At 29.0% G+C, this 16,828-nt stretch overlaps 2 protein-coding genes across 4 annotated transcripts in view; both read right to left on the reverse strand.

The window, feature by feature from the left end:
- LOC128392113 (orexin/Hypocretin receptor type 1-like) overlaps positions 1-16,828 on the reverse strand; it is a 37,814-nt gene that overhangs the window by 12,569 nt on the left and 8,417 nt on the right. The gene's annotated exons all lie outside the window — the stretch shown is intronic.
- Positions 206-1,699, reverse strand: LOC128392116 (uncharacterized). The gene is made up of 3 exons (XM_053352100.1): positions 540-1,699; positions 389-478; positions 206-319 (listed from the first exon to the last, which is right to left on the reverse strand). The coding sequence occupies exons 1-3, from the start codon at positions 1,644-1,646 to the stop codon at positions 251-253; spliced, it is 1,266 nt and encodes a 421-aa protein (XP_053208075.1). The 5' UTR covers positions 1,647-1,699; the 3' UTR covers positions 206-250.

The following is a 16,828-nucleotide window of genomic DNA, read 5'->3' on the forward strand; positions in this document are numbered from 1 at the left end:
ATTTGATTAGTGTTTTTAACTGTTTAAACCTTGATTTTAGATAATTAACTCAATTGACTTTTCTTTCATCGAATTGATTTATAAATTTTAATCGTGTTGCTTTTTTAATGCTCACACAATTTAATGAATGAAATTATTGATTACAATTGAAAACGAATTTAAATTTAGGTCACAAATGAATTATTAAAGATCAACACAGATCAAAACATAAACACATAAAAAATTTCCAATAATCAGTTGATTGTAATCATTATATCCCAATGAACGAAGCTAAATTACAAGTCAATAGCATGATCATGCTTGCATTTTCCATGAGAAACTTGATTAATATGAAATTAGAACAGAATAAATTAGATTATTCTTCACATTTAAATCGTTATTTACTCACATAGGGACAAGTTTCCTTTCGAATGATGAAAAAATCACCAACAGCAACACCATTAGAAGGATGATCTATTCGATTCATCATTTCCATCATCTAAAGATAAAAATGAGCTCTGACAATTAATAAGCACGCTGAAAGAAATTTTAATCACAACCTTAAGTTTCTCATCAATTCTTATTCGAGATCGAGCCAAAAGACTGGCCAAATCAACGTACAACTTGATACCCATTGTGTGCAAATCTGCCGCAAGGTAAAGGCCGAGGGTCAACATAATAAGCAACAAAATACCAGCCAAAGCGAGCACAAATGCTACAGCTTCCGATATGATATTGATAATTAGTCCCAGAAAGATCAACAAATCGGCACTAAATGAACAGTAGACGAAAAAAACTAACGATATATATTTAGTTTCAATCCCTAATAGATCAATTTCATTTTGCCATTTCCATGTCATCTGATTGACCTTTTTCATACTATATGAGTTTTTATTCAGTGCGAGGTAAGAACCAATTGTTTCGATCAAACTGTCCATTTGGAAACGTAAAATAAATCTTGAGAGGATCAAATGAATTCCCCTAACACAAAGTCCGCAAAAGGAAATGCTATAAACGCCCCATTCAGCTATTGACCATAAGCAAGAAGATACAATCAATGGAATCGTTGTGAATAATTGGTAATATCGCACCTTAATTATAACCACAAGCGTTGGCAGCAAGATAGCAATGAATACATTAGCTCTTAAACAATTGTAAATAAGAATATGGAAATAAATTTTGAACCGTCCAAACTTTTTTATGCTCATTTTGAAATAACCAGGGGAATAACTATCAGCATCAATGACCAGGTATTTGTAAACTGCTTTGTAATTTCCTTTAATTTCACAATTTAAAATGTATTCACGAGCCAAAATCATGGTAATTAGCAGGATTAATTGAGTGAACAAGATACTATCATGATCAGCGATATCAATGATTGGGTCAGACAGAATTACCTGATTATCAGCTGCACCAAATAAGAGAACTGAAGCAAGTCGGACAATAAGTAATACAGAGACCAGTCGGAATAAATTGTTAATTATCATCGATTGGGTTGGTTTCCGACTATCGAACCATAAAAGTCGAACCAACCAATCTAATTGTTTGAGAAGTTCAATTGTAACATTTTCTTCAGCAGGTAAACCGATAATACGATAAAGAGAATAACGTATTCTATTGGTCAACTTTTTAGTATTTGATTCACAATTAAAGGTTTTAGTGTCCATTGGCCATTGATTGTTTATCTTTCTTTTTTATCATTCGAGCAATTGAAGATTTGATTAATTCTTGAAAAGTTCATTCATGGTGTTACAAGTGATAACTTTTGTGGAAAGGAAAATTAAATTGATTTTTTTGTTTATATTGATCAAATTATTAACTCATTGAGAAGCTCACAATCAAATTGATTCAGTTTGATCGTTTAATTTTGATCGATAAAATTTTTATTTTTAATCATCGATTTAAATTATTAATATAATTTGTTGATTTCACTAATGAAATAAGATCAAATTATCATTTGTGCACTTGATCAGGCCAATAGTCCCGCTCCCATTTAATCAATTGAATTTTATTGATCAAAATCAATAGTTAATCATGATTATTAAAAAATACTCTTAACAGTTTCACCTTGAAAAGTTAATTGTTAGAAGCTGAATTCAATAATAGATCCTAATTTAATCAACCGATTGTTGAGATAACTTTTGCTCGATTAACTGTATTATGAATATAATTTAACGTTGATTGTTGTAGTATCAACAATAGTCTTCATGATTAAGTATTAAATTGAATTAACCAACAATATAAGATAACTACAGTTTGGTAATTTGAATGACTCTCTTCATTATCCAACAATTTAGCTCACAATTTGACGTCTAATTGTGAATTAAATATCTGAAATTAATAGAAGATCTAATTTTTTTTTCTGTAAACAATGAACATCAAACAGCAGATTATTAATGTAGCAATTTATACTCTACGACTTTCATTCAAATTGAATTATTTCTGTAACAATTAACATCAAATGTAAGTGTATGTTTGTATCAAATTGAAAGTAAATGGAAAACAATGAAGACGATGATTAAGTTAATTAGATTCATTTTGATATTTATTGATTGTTCAGTCTGATATTCATACTAAAAAAATCAGTCTTAACCAATAAGAATCAACTATTAACAATCAATTTTCTAATGGTAACAATTTAAGTGATAAAAATGAAAGATGAAATTAAATCAACTACATTGGCAATAATTTTGAGTTATCACTGATCAAATATTAAGACGATATCATTATATTTATTATATATAAGTTTGTCATTGATTCTGATCATTGATCAAGGTTATTTGTATCCCTTTACCCATCATCATCCTCATCTTTCATCATCATCATCATCATCATCATTATCATTATCTTCCTCATCATTGTCATCTCTCAGGAAAAATCTTTCAAGTCTTTTATACCAAACAACAAAAGCGTCAATCAACATTAACCTTTTTGCTTTGATCGTTGTCGTTTGTTATTATTTGCTTTTTATCAGATGATTTTTTTTATCATCCTCATCATTATTTTCATCTTCCCAATCAATAAAATTGTTGATACTCTTCACAGGTTTACAATTGATACCTGACACATATCAACTTCCCTATGGGCACAAGGAAGAGGAATAACTGTACAATTCAATATATAAACAAATGTAAATCACATGACAGAAAATCAAAAGATGAAGATAATTATAAAGATGATGATGCAACAGCTTAATACAAGTATCAACTCATAGATGATGGTCAATAAGTTGATGGACGATGACCACTGATGATGATACGGATATTGAATGACCACCAAACTTATTCAATGTTATAAAGGTCATTGAGTGTCCTCGTTTTTGAAATGAATGAAAATTTTGCAGTTTCCATTTCATGATCATGATGATGATCATTTTATCAAGATGAAATTCAAACATGAATTTGAATTTTGGTGGAAACATTTTTTTTTGCATTTTTTTTGTCGCTTTTTTTTGGTTCCTCCAATTCTGATGCTGAAAATTATGTCAACTTGAAGTGATGAACATGATGATGGTGGTGAAACATTTCCATGTATGATTTCATCAAGAAAATGTCATTATCACCATGAGAAAATCATTAATTCTTATTCTCAATACTCATCTCTATCTAAATCATCTCCCTGAAAAGCACATTACGATTGGTGAGAGTGGGAGAAAAAGTTCTTGATGATGTTTACATGTTCCTTGGAGCTAACATATATTTTTCAGACCATTAGATTACTTATCATCATCTTCATCCGGAAAATTCGATGATCTTTATCAGGGTTGAAATATTTATATTCAAATGGATGAGATCTTGAACTTTTCTTTCTAATAAAAAAGTTCTCAAACTGCAAAGGTAAATATTTATCTCTGAATTGGAAATTGTTTTGCAATGTCAACCTCTTTCAATTGTATCTATTTATACATGTATCATGATGATGAACAAAAAGAAATCTGAATGAATCATTTTTTATATAATTTTCGTATCAGAATGAGAAATACAGCCAAGTAATAATAAAAGAATATGAAAAAGGAGAAGGGAAAAAAGAGTTCGAAAAGATAAATGTTAGAACATTTTAAGAGCTATTTAGTTAAGGAAATGTGATCATCGATGTCGATTGACATTCAGTTCATTTATCACACTCAGAATGCTGAATAATATCATTTGAACAATTCTGACAATCAATGAGATGGTTACATGCAACTTGGAAGGAAATTTCAATGGATATAAATTTGACTTTAACTTTTTCTAATCTCAGAGAATTGAGATCAACATTCATTGATACCTTTATCTAATAGATAGATTATCATGAGCTCGTTGTAAATTATATGATTAAGAAGAGAATCTTTAACTTTATCTGTAATTAGATCAAAGATATTCTGTTTCCATGATCTTCGGTGAGAAAAGTGGGCTTAGAATGAGAGGAAAATGTTACATGGTAGGAATACAAAGGTATCTATTTCTGACACTGAGCCAAAGTTATCATGATAATAGGGAGAAATCTTGAATTCTTATTATCATGTATTATTATCATCAACAGGGTTAACATTGAATTGGAATATGAACTGAATTAAGTTATATAAAGAGAGAGAGAGGGAGAGAGATAAAGAGATTCAATCTGATTATATTTGTAAGAAAATTCTCTGAATTCTTTGAGATAGAAATAATTCTGTATATGATTCTGTTAACACTCAGAAAAACAGTTACATTCTTGATTCTGTAGATCAAGATAACATTGGGAGTGGCGAAAGTTATCACTTTGTTATCTTCAATTATCGTTGAATTTTTATCATTCTCCATGATGATAATATTTCATGAGGTTATCTTTTTTATCAGCTGTTCTCTTTCCACTGTCAACAAACACACTTTTTTGACAGTTGATGGAAATGAATCTATCATGTAAAGTTATCGTTCTCATGATGAATATGAGGTTAAGACATGGAAATGAAGTTAAAAAGTTATCAAACATTAGATTCTCATCTTCTCATGATAACTATTAATTGATTCTATTATTATGTATATTAAGTAATATTTCTATGTTGTAATTTGCATGCTTATTGCATGTTGACTTTTGTATTGGTTGATGATTAAAAGGATAACCCTTGATGATGAAATTATGGTTAACCTATTTTATTTAATATCCACTGAGTAAAATGATACAGACTAATAATATTAGCATGATAATGATGATACTCAGAGTAGAGTCAGAATCTCCTTAGAATGTTATTTTTTGGATGAAATTTTATCATGATATTCAGTTACAGGCTATTTGAAGTGATAACGTGATGTTCACAGGTCACGAGTTTTTTTATTTCATATTCTGAAAGTTCATGATAATAGTGATGATGAAGATATTTTAAGATTCATGGTGATGGAGGAAATAATATTATTAATGATGTTATTTTTTCTTGGACTCAGGGAAGATGTGAATATAATGAACATTGAGATATTAATAGATGATAATAATGATGAGAATATGAATTTTTTTTAAAAAAAAAAGTTCTAGAAGTTAAAAGATATTCAGTTATTCACATTGAAATGTATCAAGTGACATTTCTAATGATTCAAATGTAAAAAGTGACCAACTTAATAGTGTCCATCATCATCTTCTCAATGATGGTTGATTCAGAACTTTTCTCATTCCAGTTACATGATCTAAATCAACGAAAAATAGAAAAGTAAATTGCGAATACATTTAAGATTAAGGTGAGAAAAAGCTCTTAAATGGAAGGAGAAATGAAGATGATAATGATGATACGGAAGAAAAGAATAGAGGTGGGAGTGAGATTCGAATGATAGAAAAAAAGAATCTTAATACAATGGCTTCCAATCTCTTCTCTCGGTGATTTTTTTCCTCGATAGATGAACTCTTCATGTAAAAGTTTTCTATTCTTTCTCATCTCTCAAGAACGATATAAAGAATAAGTGTACAAAAAGATGAAGAGCTCGAGGAAAAAATCTCTAAACGGAAGTGGCCAGGGTGGATTTAACATGCTTCCGGAATTTGAACAGAACTTTATCATCATGTCAAAGTAAAAAGAATGTGGAAAAATAGTAAGATGATAATAGTGGAAGAAGAAGAGGAGATTGAAGGATGATTGTCACTGAAGAATTGAAAAAAAAATGAAATGACAAGAAGACAGAAAAAAAGGTCACAGGAGAAAGTTTCATGTTCATAGAAACTCAATGTAACCAGAACTTTTTTTTCAGAAACGTTAGACCGATAGATGGTCAATAGATGTGATCCCATCATCAACGAAATCCCTAGAGGAAGAGCAACAATGATAAACGATAGAGTCAATTCTTGTTTAATACCAATTATCCTACGATTTTCATCCTCCGATTATCTAGTCTACATAATTATCATCAGACTATCAAACTTAATGGTCACCAGGCAATAACTCTTGTCCATTAACATTTCTCATCTTGTTCAACTCTCCATTTACCTTCACATTACAACCTTGTAATACCTTCATCCTCATCTTCCTTGTAATTTTTATCCTTTCAACTTCCGCTTCCGATGAAAACAAAAAACTTTTCCCTCTTTCTTTTTGTCATCTAAATTTGTTCAATCAACATTCATTACCAACTTTCTCCGCCATGATAACCACTTCCCACCACCTTCTAGTTAATTATCCCACCTCTTTCAGCCGAGTTTCTTATTTTTACCCCTCAGCAATTAGCTTTCACTCTCACTTAATTTGCCTCCCGTATTTAAATTAATTAATCATGAGCGAAACTAAAATCAATCAAAACTAATTAATTTGATAACTAATAATAATAACATTATAACAAAGTAAACAACGTTACAAACCTAATATGCATTTACTTTGTTCATTGGAAAAGCTAATTTAACAACAACAAAAAAATCCTTAATCATAATTAACTAATTACCCTCACTAATATAAAAGCAATATTTGCAGAAAAAAACTACAATTAATCACCAATTAACTTTACTGATCAATTTTGTTGATTGATTTACAACTATTAGATTGAATATTTCTTTGCATCAAAAGATGATTTTGATAAATTAAATTTAGTTTTACACTTAATTAGTGATTAGTTTAGATTTTGATTTAAACATTTCAAGTAACAATTAGATTTCTCATTAACCAAGCAAATTAAATTTCCTCCCAGCAATCAGAGTAACTTGTAAATCCAATTATCAATTGGAATCATCATCATATTGAGACCAGATTGTTTCTATTATTAAATTGTTACCAATCTAATTTTTCAGTTTAAATTAGAGGATAAATTGTTTGAGTTAGCAAATCATATAAATATAAGTATTCAATTTCCTTAATTGCTAATTAATTCAATGTAATAATAGCACAATGATGATGATTAGGCAAAGTTTCAATTCCATTGGTGTATGATTTGTGAAATCTAATCAAATATGATGATCAAGATGATGCACTTAAACATAACAATTGATGAAAACTAATTATCATGATTATTGGTATAAGATGAGAAAAAAATTACCCTGAAATTTGATGATAAAAGTTTACAATCTAAAGATAAATATAATATAATATGTAAATTATGATCTCAAGAACCTCGATTGTTATCAATTCATGTTAACAAGAAATGAGTTTTTTTTCTGGTTATTTTATTTTACCCTGAATCTGAAATTGAATTGAAATTTGAATGATAAATTCCAAATTCAAATTGCTTCAAGGGGTAACTTGTCATCTTAAATAATAACAGTAATAATATCACAACAATGAGCCCACACAATGTTAATAGTAATCAAAATTGGTTTCTGGTGCTATCATGTTTCATGGGAGATGAGATAATGATTACTGAATCAATTCATAACCAGCAATTGTTTTTCCCTCTCTCTCTCTATCTCTTTATTATGATTACATTTCAATTGATTTTCATGCGTTTTAATTTAATCATAACTGTTTACTGGTGATTCCATTGATTTGATTAGTGACCTACTTTTGGTGTTTAACTTGTTTTTTTTCTCGGTGGCAAATATGGATAAGGATGAAATAGGAAACGAATATGAGACTTCATGTTAGATTCAATTTCATCAGGGGAAAGAATAAGAAGAAAAAAATATTGATAGAAAAAAACTCTGAGATTTCATATTTCTGATAACGGTGATATTATCTTCTCATGTAATAGCCTGAGGCATTGTTTATCCATTATTATGAGTTGAGAAAGAGTAATAACTTATTATATTCACCTCTGAGTTCTGAATGCTACAAAATCGACTGAGAATTAGAATTGTCTTCATCTAGAGAAGAGAATGAAAAAATTTCCATAGAAACTATTTTTCTGCTCTCAATTTACTTAATCCAGTTACTCAATTGATTGCTTAATTACTATGAAAATTAAATCATTCTTAAGATGTTCAATTGACATTTGATGTTTGATCAACGATCGATATTAAAGTTATGGTTGAAGGTTCTAAATGTTCAAATTGAAACTCGATACATCGTAAAAACTTTTTCCAAAGTTGAGTAAAAAGTATCAATGAAATTTACGTTGGTTTGTATTTTCCAAAGTTCAGTTGATTAGTTGATTATCATCATTAAGGCTTTTGTTGAATATTTAAAATGATATTCAAAAGGTAATCTGATAATTTGAACAAAAAAAAACTCCATCATCATTTAAACTATTAAAATGTTTTCCATCATCATGATAATTCATTGTAACAGTTAAACTGTGAGAGAAAAAGTTTTTCATTGTCTATCATGTTTCGTATCTCTCATTATCCACCCTACTCACCTTTTCCCACTATTCTCACTCATCTAAATTATACGTTTCAACAAACATTATCATCATCATATCAGAATCATTATTGTAGATTCGGTGATTCCTTCAGCTTTCATTTCGTTTTTTTTTCTTTGTATTTTCTTCAGAATGCTCAGTTTGAAAAAAGAATACATTCAAAAAGTGTCTCATTTTTTTGCTTTTTCTTTCTTCTTCTTCCATCTTTTAGTATCTTCTCCATCTTCCAGAGTAATAATGCTTATCAGAAATACGAGCGAGAAAGAAAATGCTGATATTCTGTAATAGGAAGGAGAATACATGGTAAATAGGCAATGTCATGAGTATAATCCGAATAGAGATTCAACCTGAGAGTTCTGTCTCAATATTTGACAAAACATCAATCTTTTTATTTCGAATTTCGAATTCACTTTTTTATTCTCCTTTCAATAAGTAAATTGTGTATCATTTCAATCTGTTCAGAATTTAGAATATTTCTTTTTCGTTCTGTATTAATTCATTGGAAATAAAATGGCTTCTATTGGAGACCATTCGTCAACATGATGAGAGGGTAAAGGTAAGATTGGTAATTCAAGTTCTGAACAAAGTGATTCAAGATGTTCGAGAAAATCTTATTAAATAGAACTTGTTTTCCTAATCTAAGATTCAATTGAATTTCCCTGATCATACTGATCAGAATAGTAATTTAAAAGTTAATCTACTCTTCAACCATTAGCACTTATCATGTATTAATTGAATTCATCATTGAGAAAGTGACACAATTTTCAAAAGGATTCAATTCGGTGACAATTAGAAATCGGATCCAGAATCATGATGTAATTGTTGATGATCTTAAATTAATTACATGATATGACATGAAAATGATTATCATGTAATAAGACAATCAACTGTATCATCTTGAAAACAATTAGTGTTCAAGACGAGAATTCAATTTATCACTTCCTATTTCTGCTAATAAGAATTACTTTTTCAATCAAATGAATTAGAATCAAAAGTTCAGAGTGATCATTCAAACAGATGAAATTTTCACCATGTTATCCATCATTTTGATAAACAAATTTTAACAACATAAAAACATGGGTAAGGTTTTATTTTCATAACAATAACATGAGTGAAAAATTGTTCAGTTGAAAGGAGATAAGTTCAAGCATGGAAACAGTAACGAAATGTAAAACCCACTGTCAAGTTAAATTAACCATTTGAATTAACTTTTCCTACTGAAAAGATCAAGATAATATTTGTCATCATGAAGATGAAGATAAACATCATCATGTCCACAAAATCTGATGAAATTATCTAAAAGTTTTGATATATTAATATAAATGTACTTAACTTTAGGCAAACCATTGAATTGAATTTTCAAGCGACACTAAAATTATCATAATCTTAAAATATTATTATTCTGATAATCAGAGTCTATCAAGTTCTAAGCCTTAGCTATGGACTTTGGCTTAATCTTATCTTCGAGCTCAGGATGAAGCAATATTTCAAGGAAAATGTGAAAAATATGAATATGAACTTGTCTTTTCTGTGACAAATCAATGGATCAAGAGTTGACCCAACGAATGCCGAGAACGATGGCCACAAGAATGACCAATGAAACGATAAATGTTATAATGAATTTCATTTAATCAGATAATCAAAGCTCACAAATCAATACATTAGTTTTACCTCAATGATATTAATTCAATGTTATCAACAAAAGGGAACTGGATTAGATTAATGTGTCAAATGAAAATAAATCTGATAAATTGTAAGGATAAAAGGATTGACAGATTTGATTCATTTCATTCAAAATAAATCGGCATCATCATCATCAGCAGAATCAGTATAATCAATAACTAACGATTAACATTTAATCAGTCTCATCAAATTCACTGGCAACAGTAACAATTAATAAACCGAAACAATTGAAAGTCAGCTAATCATGATGATAGTGAATAAAATAATTAGCAAAACCTGGAGCATCATAATCAACTTCATATACATAAAGTGTAAACAACGATTTAATTAACTCTAATTATGATGATCATTAATTGTCTACTTTTTGTTTATCCCCAACTAATCAAGTTGATTAGCAAGAAGTAAAAACGGCAAACACAAGACATTAATCACTTTAATTTAATCTACTAACCGATAATTAATTCCTCAGGCTGGAAACTGAATCAGTTGATTTAAACAAGATTATCAAATAAACTCAGAATCAATTTTTTCTCCATGTGAATTATTGATAATTTGATTTTGTGTTTATCTTTGGAACTCATGAAGACGATAAAATGAATATTTTAATGAAGATTTAAAAAGATAAACTAAACTTTAACACTAATCAATTGTTCAATGGTCGTGATTACTGTTGATCTAATTGAAACATTCAAGGTATCATAACCTCAAAAAACTAACGGTAAAAAAACAATCAAAAATTCAAAGGTCAGATTATTGAAGAGGAAATCAGATTATATTCAGATCATCATGTCACATATAAGAAATTGTGATACAGATGATATTGTGGACCATGAAGGATAACAAATGAAAGTGGAAAAGTAAATGTAAATATACATTATATAACATAGAATTGTGTGAAAGAGCAAATCAAATCACACCTCAGATTTTATTTTGAAGTGTCTGTGATGAACGGATTAGAAGATAGGAATGTTTCAATCTGAAAACACTTCAAGAGCCAAGTTTATAAGAAAAGTCTGTATCTCAGCTGCCTTTTGACGGAATATCATCAAACCTAACTTAAGTGTAACTTTTTGTGCTCTTTCACAGACGACCTTAAAATGACCTTTGAACGCTACTTCGTTAAATGACCTTGAAAAACGTAGGGTCGAGCGCTGCAATTCTGTTCAGTCTCTGGTCAAGTCAGACATTCATATGATTTTTAGTTCTGGAGATATTCAGTGTAATAGCCGCAGTGGATAAAAAAACGCCCTGTAGTTGTCTCTCTCTCATCATCATCTTTTGGATTATGCATTATCTTCATAAGAAATGAGATTAGAAGAGAAAAAAATCCCTTCCCCCAAGGAAAATCTTTAATTTGCCATTGCTAATTCTCGAGAGAATATTAGTTTTGTCCGGTGGCTAATTGTAATTGGACAAAGGGTTAACCAATCATAGATGTTGGTGAAAGCACGTGTTAGATTAATCACAATTAAATTTGAATAAATAAAATACCAATCAATCAATCGATTCATTAATTTGTTTCCTTTTGACAATGTCTAGTCCTTTTCAATCTGGAAGATCCATTTTCAATAGAGATCAACGTAAAATTATTGTCGAAGAAGTTGAAAAACATAAAAAAATTTCTACTGTTCAAATTGATTATTTAGTGGTAAAAGTTAATAATGTGAAGGTCAAGCTGATTTTACACATATACAAAGTTTATAAGTTCGCTTACGCTCGTTTGAATCGAGATAATATTGAAAATTAACCGTTATATTTTTCTTTCTTTCTTTTTTATTTTATTCTTTTTCTTTTTTTCATCATGTTAATCGGTATTTTTTTTCCTGTATCTTTTATCTGAAGGGTGTAGGGTCATATAAGAAATTGTGATACAGATAAAATTGTGGACCATGATGGATAACAAATGAAAGTTGAAAAGTAAATGTAAATATAATCGTCTCTCTCTCAATGTTAATAAGATCATTCATCATGAGTAGAGACACAATGATGATGATGATTATAAATCTTCAACTCAGTTTTCATATCTGTCATCATTTTCATCATTATCGTCATCATGATTATTACCATGACAAGTTATCTCAACATTGATAACATTTTATCATTTCACAGAAAAAAAGTAATATAATATTAACAGAATAATAATATGAGAATCATTTGTTTCTAGTGGAAAAATAAAGTTATCATAATAATAATAAGATAATGTTGTGGGTTTGTTATGAGACAATTTAATTTCATCATCAGTTTTCATATCAAACAATTGTATATATAATTGATTAATTGTTCATCGTAATCATCAAGAATGAGAATGTCAGAAAAGTCTAAAAGTTATTATTGAACTTTCTGATAAACAAAAGGCCTTTGCTTTTCGGGCAATCAATTGATCAAAATGTTCATCATCAATTGTTAATCATCCTCATCATCATATCCTTTTAAGAATAATAAATATTAATGAAATTACAATTTCAACATGAGATTGTGAGTCTAATTGTAAACAAATATCTTCATCTGCTTCAGATTCTCAACTGAATCAATTGATATTCAGATCTTTTTATTAGTTAGAATCCTTTTTTTCATCAAATGCTTTCATTAAATCACCATGAAGAAAACAATACAATCTCATTTATTCACATTTCCATCTCAATATGTATATTATTTTTTACTTATTTCATTGTGATAACTTACACTCTCATAATCAATGTTCAATGAACAATGTGAATAATTATCTCCTTGTATCCAAAGTATTATCAATACTTTTAATCATCTACAATCAAATTAGTGACCATTGGCTAATTCAATATTCAAATGATTGTCTATTAAGTTACTTTATTTGTAACAGCAAACAAGGGATGGACTGAATCTGCTCATGGTAATTCATTGTATCCATAATCATGAACTGATTTCTGATACAGACTTTCAGGTGAAACTGAATCAAATCCCATGATTAAAATGTAAATAAATTATACAAATGTTTCTAATCTGATTATCTAATATAAAATATAATTTGGGTCAATTGTTTAGTTCATTGATTTGTAATCAGTTTTGATAGACAATTAAACTTGGTCAATTTATTTTTTTTGATACAATCATTGAATATCTAATTATAGCCTTAATTGTTGATTAATGTTGACCAATTATCAAGCAATCAAGTTAAGTTGAAAGTCACAACAATCAGTTGGTTTTACAAGTTACTCTGTTGATTACAATTCTGATAATGTTATTATCAATTTATCATATTAGTAACAATTAAGTTCACTGATCTAGATAATTTTTTTGCTCCACTCATATCTAATTTCACATGTTAATCAATTGGTTAAATATCATCAACACGTTGATTAACTACAATTAACGAATCGATAATTTTATCAACATCACAATCAAGGCGAGTTAAATATACGATTGTATTGTTTTCATGGGGAAAAAAGTTCAATGAAAACATTTCTCAGAATCTGAATCCTCTTCTTCGAGCTTTGAAATTTTTTTTCATGATAATTTACTAGATCAGTAGATGATAATTGTTTCCTTTTTCTCTGTCATTTAGTCACCAGAATTTTCATCATGTGAATATGAATCTCACTCAGAATTTATTCCTTCAAGTAACAGCGTTTACACTTGGATGCTTTTCCATGTTAACGATTTCGTTGTTATCATTGAACTTTTCCCAGACTCAGTCAGAATTCAGACCAATTATATTCAATAATAACTCTATTATTGAATATGACGATGGTCAGAATAGATTTTAATTGAAAAATTTGTTAACTTCCGGGTCTCTTATTGTTTACAGTTAAAGTCAAATTAAATTAATTTTATATTCAAATTAGTTGATGTGATAAATAAATTACCAAGTTGATAATGATGATTACAGTTATAAATATAATTTTTTGTTTGTTGTTCGGGCTAAATTGTTCAGTTGCTGATCATCAATCATCAACGATGCCCCTCGGTACCTATCAGCATCATCTCTCTTTCTGTTTCTCTTTCTTTTTCGTCTTTAAATGGTCTCTCATCCTTATCCTCATCATCAGTATGTTTATCATCTCAATGGGATTCATCTCCAATACGGTTCAATGGAATCTGCAAAGGTTTCCAAATATCTTTTCATCCTTTTTTCTTTTACATCAGTTTTTCTTTTCCTGCTCATCTTCAAACTTTTTTCTTCCAAAGGAAATCTTCATGCATCAGTTAACAGACACTTTGCCTTTCTCTCTCCCCACTTGTCATCTCTCTCTCTCTCTCTCATCATCATCTCCCATATTTTCCTTTCGTTGGTCAACCTTTACCTCCCTCTCTCAAGTTTATCTGTTTTTCATCTTTCATTTCATCTTATCTTCATCATCAGCATCTCTACTCTGCCTTTTTCCATTTTCAATACATTTCTCATCTTTCTCTCTCTCTCTCACTTTTCCTCCAACTCCCAACTTACATCATCCCAATTTGTAGCTATCACCACATGAATTAAATCTCTATTTTTATCATCTTCTTCATCTGTTTCCTTATCCTCTTTTGTTTTGGATCACATCTCTCTCTCTCTCTCTCTCTCTCTCTCTCTCTCTCTTGTATTAGCATCCTCATCCTTAATTTCATTGCATGTTATTTGTTTTGCTGTTGAAATTTCTTTTTATTCAACCAACTTCAATTGTTTATCTTGAATTATTATTATCATCATTGTATTAGTTTTTCATCAACCCTTATTGGTGATATTAAATATACTGAAAAAAAGTCTCACACTCCATTTGTAGTTGTGGATAATATTTATTAGATAAGCACTTTTGTCATTCATCAGCTTGATCACCATCTTATTGGTCATTCTGATCAAATTGACCATTACATGATTGTCATTCTCAAATGATACTAAACTTTCATAACATTGAACTAAAAACATTATCATTGCCTGAAGACAATCAAACAACACCAACAGCAAACTAATAACTTTGGATATAATATAATGAATAAATTAATGAACTAACAATTTAATGATAACAATCCTAATTTCCTGATTGCCTTGATCATCACCATCAAATAATATCTGATCATAATAAATGATAATAACTTATAACAATATGAAAGTGATGTGGAAGTTTTTTTCTTCTGCTCTTTTTTCCCCTCATCATTTCCGTTTCCGATTCGATTCTTGACATTTTTTTATATATATGAAAAGCAACAGTGACAAAATAAAATATAACCAACATAGACAATGAACATTTCTCATTCCATGGTTGACATTTCTATGAAAGTTTCCATGTAAAATATGAAAATTGTCCAACTGAATTAACTGATTATTTATATCATATTTTCACAATTCAATTCAATTGTCAAACTAAATCACTTATACCAATCAAATCAATAGAGAATTGATAATCATTGATTAAAGATAAAATAAATTGTCGTCTAAATTTCATGATAATATTTCCGATAACAAATGAATTAGATGGGAATTGAAATTCTTGAAAGAAGTTGAAAAGAAAACGATAAAATTGGAATTTTTTTCATAACCTTTTGACCTTCACCATTTGATCATCTCAAGAACTGGACATTGTCATGATAACAATGATTCCTGAGTGTGAATCTACTGAGAAATTAAATTAAAAAGTCAATGATTGACAATCTAAGTTGATTGATTAAAACGCTCATGATAAATCAACTGGATCACATTCTGAGGGCTATTGATTGATAAAGTAACAATCAGTTAATTAGTTACAATTCAAGGATGATGATTGAAATAACTTAATCAAAAACATTTGATTCAATTGTTAATGAATAATGTTAACAGTTAATCAATTTGACCAAGCTTTTTGATTAGTTTAACAATTAACTTTTGTCAACCTTGAGTTAATGATTTTTACATATCTTCTTAATCAAAGAGACCAACCAATTAAATTGATTTAGTTTTTACAAGTTAATTATCATTTGATTATAACATCACCAGTAGTAGTTTGTTAAGTTTTCAATCAGTTAATTAACAAACTACTGGTCAGAAATAATAATTTTCCGCTGGACAAGCGTCGTAATTAGTTTAATTAACTAACATTGAATAAAATAATGAAGGGATAATAAAGATAATTGTAATTAAAAATGGCTTCAAATCAAGAGTTAATTGTGAGATTAAAAAAACATAATTGTAACGTAATTTCAGAATCTGTTAGCTACCATCATGATCAGTTGATTATCTTGATTACTAAATGTATTCCCTATGGTGATTATATGATAATTAAAGTGTTGATTCAGATATAATTATCTTGGCAATCATTCAACTAAGAAATTAAAGACAAACAATTTAAATTGTTGAACAATTTAGATTTAAAAATTGCTGAGTATTCAAATTTATCTGCAATCAACTGATTGATGCAAGCAAATTTAAATCCATCAAATTGAAACTAAATTTATCTTGACAGTTAATTGAATGTCAAAGGATGATGAAGATGGACATTGATACTGACCATTACTTT

This window comes from Panonychus citri, unplaced genomic scaffold, assembly GCF_014898815.1.
Source record: "Panonychus citri isolate SS breed McGregor unplaced genomic scaffold, ASM1489881v1 Contig00135, whole genome shotgun sequence".
NCBI lineage: Eukaryota > Metazoa > Arthropoda > Arachnida > Trombidiformes > Tetranychidae > Panonychus > Panonychus citri.

Bases quoted from the DNA above. Each gene is read 5' to 3' on its own strand.
- LOC128392116 (XM_053352100.1), bottom strand. From the start codon at position 1,646: ATGGACACTAAAACCTTTAATTGTGAATCAAATACTAAAAAGTTGACC. The intron at 479-539 runs GTTGTGATTAAA...TTTTATCTTTAG, and splicing joins GAATTGATGAGAAACTTAAG to ATGATGGAAATGATGAATCG. The intron at 320-388 runs GTGAGTAAATAA...ATATTAATCAAG, and splicing joins GAAAGGAAACTTGTCCCTAT to TTTCTCATGGAAAATGCAAG.